The 5205-nt window shown below is 33.9% G+C and overlaps 1 protein-coding gene across 1 annotated transcript; it reads left to right on the forward strand.

Annotated features, from left to right (window-relative positions):
• Nucleotides 1-588: 588 nt before the first annotated feature.
• On the forward strand, nucleotides 589-5205 carry LOC108211510 (single-stranded DNA-binding protein, mitochondrial). The gene is made up of 4 exons (XM_017383131.2): nucleotides 589-891; nucleotides 1005-1231; nucleotides 2094-2194; nucleotides 4811-5205. Exons 1-4 carry the CDS (start codon nucleotides 664-666, stop codon nucleotides 4888-4890), a joined length of 636 nt encoding a protein of 211 aa, XP_017238620.1. The 5' UTR covers nucleotides 589-663; the 3' UTR covers nucleotides 4891-5205.

Genomic DNA, 5205 nt, shown 5'->3' on the forward strand with positions numbered 1-5205 from the left:
CGATGGAGATGATTGATTGACAAGAGTAAGAGTTTGTCGGATGTGAGAGTAGACTACTATTTCATAAATTTAAATTGATGTTTTTGCGAACAACCAATCCAAAGAAATTGGAGTAAGGAGCCACTATTATACACCTGCATGTATTGGAATTCATACGTCCCGACATGATTAATGTTCGTATAACTAGAACATAATATCTATCCCTATTAAAACCGGGGATGGTTTCGGAGTTGCATCTCAATATCTTTTTGACTTTTACGCAGTTATGTTTTTGCAAGTTTACTGTCTGTTTTATTGGTCAATCAATGTATATAGTTAGATGTCTATCAATCAGTTCTGTTAAAAAACATGATTACTTTTTAAAAAAAAAACACAACTAAAAATAAGATTCGTCATGTTTTAAATCGTTAATTATATGTAGAAATTTATTTTCATTTTTTCACTCATGAATTATAATCCAATTTTGTAATTTTATATATTAATATTGGTATTGCATCGAGATGTTAATGATATAAAATTTATTTTATTCTATAAATATTAATTTTGAATCATTAATATAATTTTAACAGAGTATCACGCGTTTATTTTATCACAGCCGTTGATCGCCATTCCCTTCCTTCCTCGCCAGAAGAAAAGAGGGGTTTTATTAGGGTTTAAGACAAAATGAAAATGGCTTATTCACTCTCAAGAACCCTCTGTCGTTCAGTTTTATCGAATCCCACTAAATCATTCATCCCCGTTTCTTCCTCATCATCTTATTGCACTCATGAGTTTAATTCTAACGAAAATACAGCAGCCGCTTCTGCTCAAGTGGAGGGAGATGACGTGTCTCAACGACCCGTTTATGTTGATAGGCCTCTCGAAAATGGGTTGGATTATGGCATTTATAAGGTTACCATCTTCACTTCCATGTCACATTTCTGTTAAAATGTATTTTTATTATTTTTTATACTACACTAGTATGTTAAAATGGGTTTTGAATTGTAATTTCCATGTGGCACCAGGCGATTCTTGTGGGGCAAGTGGGTCAGAATCCAGTTCAAAAGAAACTGAGGAGTGGGAGGACTGTCACACTGCTGTCGATAGGAACTGGAGGAATTCGGAATAATCGGAGGCCTCTAGAGAATGAAGAGCCTAAAGATTATGCGAATCGGTGTGCTGTTCAGTGGCATCGCGTTTCAATCTATCGAGAGAAGTTGGGAGAGGTTGCCATTAAGCATGTCACTCCCGGGTCGGTATTTTATTATGTTACTTTTGTAATTCAACTGTTATCTCTTGGAGCTCTTAACTTGTTGCTTCTAGTTGTCGTTTTTAATTTACATGTTAAAAAGCATATGGTTCGCTTTAGAGCAGCCTAATCCTGCAGAATGCGAGGAAAAATTGGCAAGTAATTGCTCATGTATATATCCCATAGGGTTGACTACATATCCCCCAGCCCTATGATGAAGCAGAGAACATGTAATGGAGCCAGTACTTTGCTTATAACTTAAAGTTTTCTCACTAATCTAGATAATCTTGCTGCTCCTAAATTTGTATAAAGCTCAAAACTTGTTCCTGAGATAGGACTCTGACTAATTATTAATATTTTATCAATATATTATGTTTCCTTGTGCTTGGAAATATATTTGCACAGAAAGCAATTGTTTCTTCACTTTTACTAATGCCATCACATTCATGTATCTCCTCTGTTTTTTAAAATAGTAGTTCTATTTTGGCACTTAGTGTTAGGAACTAGGGTTCCAGACTTGAGAGATGAAACTAACACTGGCAAAAAATTCTGAGAGATGAGATGATTGTAGATTAGAACTAGAGATTAGTATAGATCAGATGGGCTTTTAGCCAGTGACCTGAATCAGTTTTATGCAAAACTTAGCTTCTCTAGTTTCAAAATTTCAACCCTTATCTTTCGTTCTTTGTGTCTTGACACTAAAAAGAATGATGGTTAATTTTCAAATATGCTGTGTGAATTAGGAGAAGTGATGTCAGTTGATTGCTTATCTATTTAGTGCAAATTCCTGTGATGGTAATTGCTAACACTATTTTTCAAAATTTCTGCAATAGTTCACTATAATTGATATTTTGCTACTTTCTAGGTCAATCTTGTATTTAGAGGGGAATTTGGAGACCAAAGTATTTTCTGACCCGGTTACTGGTCTTGTTCGTCGCATCAGAGAGGTTGCCATTCGTCAAACAGGTATGGTTTTTCTCCAATCTTCCATTGATTTTTTAATTCCTTACTCCCTGCCTCCCAAAACTTATAGACAACTCAATATATTAATTTGTAATGCATGCGCACACATGTCTCCGCTGTGGACAATAGAAACCGATAGGCTATGTTTACCTATGACTCTGCCTCAATAGAGAATCAAGCTTTGCTCGGTAGACAAACAAATACTTCAACAGTACTTGTTTGTATTTCTCTAGTACATACCCTCTGGGTCAGGGAAATTATTATATGGATGCAATATATATAAGCAACTGATCAAATAGAAACTAGAAATAAAATAAAAACTACCTTATTAATTATTATTTATTTTAAAAAATAAGAACTACACACGTTCCTTCACTGAACCCCTGTGCTGCCCACCTTCATGACAACTTTTAAAGCACTTCCACCTCAAGGGCTTAACCACTATTCAACACTCTTTTTTTTATTCTACAATTGTGCCTCCACTTTTTATACATTATCCAACTGAATCAATCCAAATTACTCATCCCCTTATAAACCCCTCTCTCATCGTCATCGTCGTCAAATATTAATATATCCAAATTACTGTACTTCTAAAATTACCACATGCAATATCACAGTACCTTTTTTGTTAAACTTTGTGGCAATCCATTAATTAAAAAACCCAACTTTTACAAAGTCAATATTACTATATTCATGTTAAAACCCTAATTAACTGATACAATCAAACAATCAGTAAATTACAAGCAAATAATATACCATACATTTGCACAAACAACATTACAACAACTCTAATCATTTACAAACCCTAATAGTTACTTACAAGTATAAGCAGGAGCTTCATTAGGTGCGTAAGCGTCACGATCTTCACGTGGTCGACGAACCCAACTCATTCCTCCGCTTACTGTAGATCTCACTGCTTGATTAAGAAAGGGAATCCTTGCTCTTGATGAAGAAGGAAAAGCAACTGCTGTCTGATTACTAAAAGCCCGTGAAACACTAGTGTTGTAAATTCATGTCTAACCCTTATATTTGGGGAGACAACTAATGGCGTGAGAGAAAATTAATGGATTGCCACAAAGTCTAACAAAAAAGGAACTATGATATTGCATGTCATGGTTTTAGAAGTGGAGTATTGCAAGTGGTGTCTCGCTTGAAGTGTAGGTACATAAAATGTACTTTACTCTCTCTCTCTCTCTCTCTCTCTATATATATATATATATAGGCACTTGCTCAAATGAGAACTTTCTTAAAATGAGAACCGTGAGAACTTTTCTAATTTATCAATATCTCATTCATTTGAAGGGCCCCGCTAGGGGCACCTTCACAAAAAATGTATATAATTAAGGTCTCCACCTAGCTAGCCGAAAAAAAAAATAAAAAAAAAATCACTGATGACGTGGCAGTGGACTTTTTTTTTTGAATTTTTTTTTTTGACTAGTTAGGGAGAGACTAGTTTTATATACACTTTTTATATTGGGTACCCACTAGTTTGATGTTTAGATTAGTCAAAATATGATAAATTAAGGAAGTTCTCACGGTTCTCATTTTAAGAAGTTCTCACTGGAGTAACCCTCTCTCTCTCTATATATATATATATATATATATATATTTAGGCTTTTGATTAAATAGAAACTTAATATAAAGTAGAAACTAAAAACTAATCATAATCATTAATTATTTTCTATCGTATTAAATTAGAACCACACAAAAAATATCTCATTTTAATCTCTCACTCCCTCTCTTTTCCTTGTTATTCAACCCACCCTCATTGTCAGACTTCCCTTCACCACTCTATGTTCATCTTCTTCATCCTATCCTACAAGATACGTTCATCTTCTATTATTCTTTGGTGAATTCATTCATCTTCTGTAATGAGATTTGTTGTCCTTATTGTCTATTGAATTATGCACCACCACCTCCTTTGATCACTCAAAACCACCTCTTTGTAAACACTGATGGTCACCCCCTGTTCTCCCATCACCAGTGTCTGTGATCACTAATCACCCACAAAGCACAAATTCTAAATATTGAATTATTGATTTTGTCAGATACACTGGTGATTTTTGTAATACAAATCACTAATTTTTGTTGTATGAATTAGTAAATTTTGTATTAAGAATTAGTGATTGAAGTTTAAATCTGATAAACTTAAGAATGTAATTGAATTTATAAAATAAAAATAAATAGACGTCAAAGCGGGAGAAAAGAAAGATGCTATTGAATTCATGGAAATGATGAAGAAGATGAGAAAATTTGGCAGTAGGTGATGGTGTTAGACGAAGGTAAATCAGAGATAGTTGCATTTGAGATGGTGGCTTTGATAGAAGATGGAGGCAGAATTCGGAGATAGCTGTAAATAGTTGTTAGAGGTGAGATAATGGTCGGTGATGATGTAGAGTATGTACGACATGTATAATCTGTGTATAAATATTTGGGCTCTTCTAACTTTTGTGATGAGCTGATCAATTTTAACTTAAGTAGCTCATATTAGTTACTAGTTTTCATTTTAAACTGGTTTCTAGCAAGTAGGATATAATATATGTGTCTGTGTGTGTGTTTTATAGACCCACTTAAATAGCAAATCCCTCATTCGGAGCTGACTAATATAATTTATTGCAGGTAGGCTTGTGTTCCTAGGACAAGGAAACAACTCTCAAAAATCCCTTCCGGGTGAAGTGAAAGGAGTTGGTTATTTCTGAAAGCGGGATTAGAACTTCCATAACGTTTTTTTTTTAAAAAGAAAAATGCAATTTCTGTAATTATTATCAGACAATACATTGCCCTTCATTGTTTGATTCTCACAGTTGATATTCGACTTTGGTTGTTTGGTTGTTACTGCAAACGTAATATCTGTTGGATATTATTCTGTCGTGATAGTTTTCTGCTTGATAGTAGGATCATTTGGAAAATAGTTTTCTGCTTGATAGTAGGATCATTTGGAATGTATCTCATCATTTCATGATTTTTTAACCTTGGATGGTTATATTTTCAGTTGATATATTTAATTTGTTTCA

The sequence above is a fragment of the Daucus carota genome, chromosome 3 (assembly GCF_001625215.2).
Source record: "Daucus carota subsp. sativus chromosome 3, DH1 v3.0, whole genome shotgun sequence".
Classification (NCBI taxonomy): domain Eukaryota; kingdom Viridiplantae; phylum Streptophyta; class Magnoliopsida; order Apiales; family Apiaceae; genus Daucus; species Daucus carota.

What these genes read in the sequence shown, in the direction of transcription:
- LOC108211510 (XM_017383131.2), top strand. Translation starts at nt 664, where the DNA reads ATGAAAATGGCTTATTCACTCTCAAGAACCCTCTGTCGTTCAGTTTTA. An exon ending in ATTAAGCATGTCACTCCCGG is followed by an intron (nt 1,232 to 2,093) that starts GTCGGTATTTTA and finishes GCTACTTTCTAG; the next exon opens with GTCAATCTTGTATTTAGAGG. An exon ending in GGTTGCCATTCGTCAAACAG is followed by an intron (nt 2,195 to 4,810) that starts GTATGGTTTTTC and finishes AATTTATTGCAG; the next exon opens with GTAGGCTTGTGTTCCTAGGA.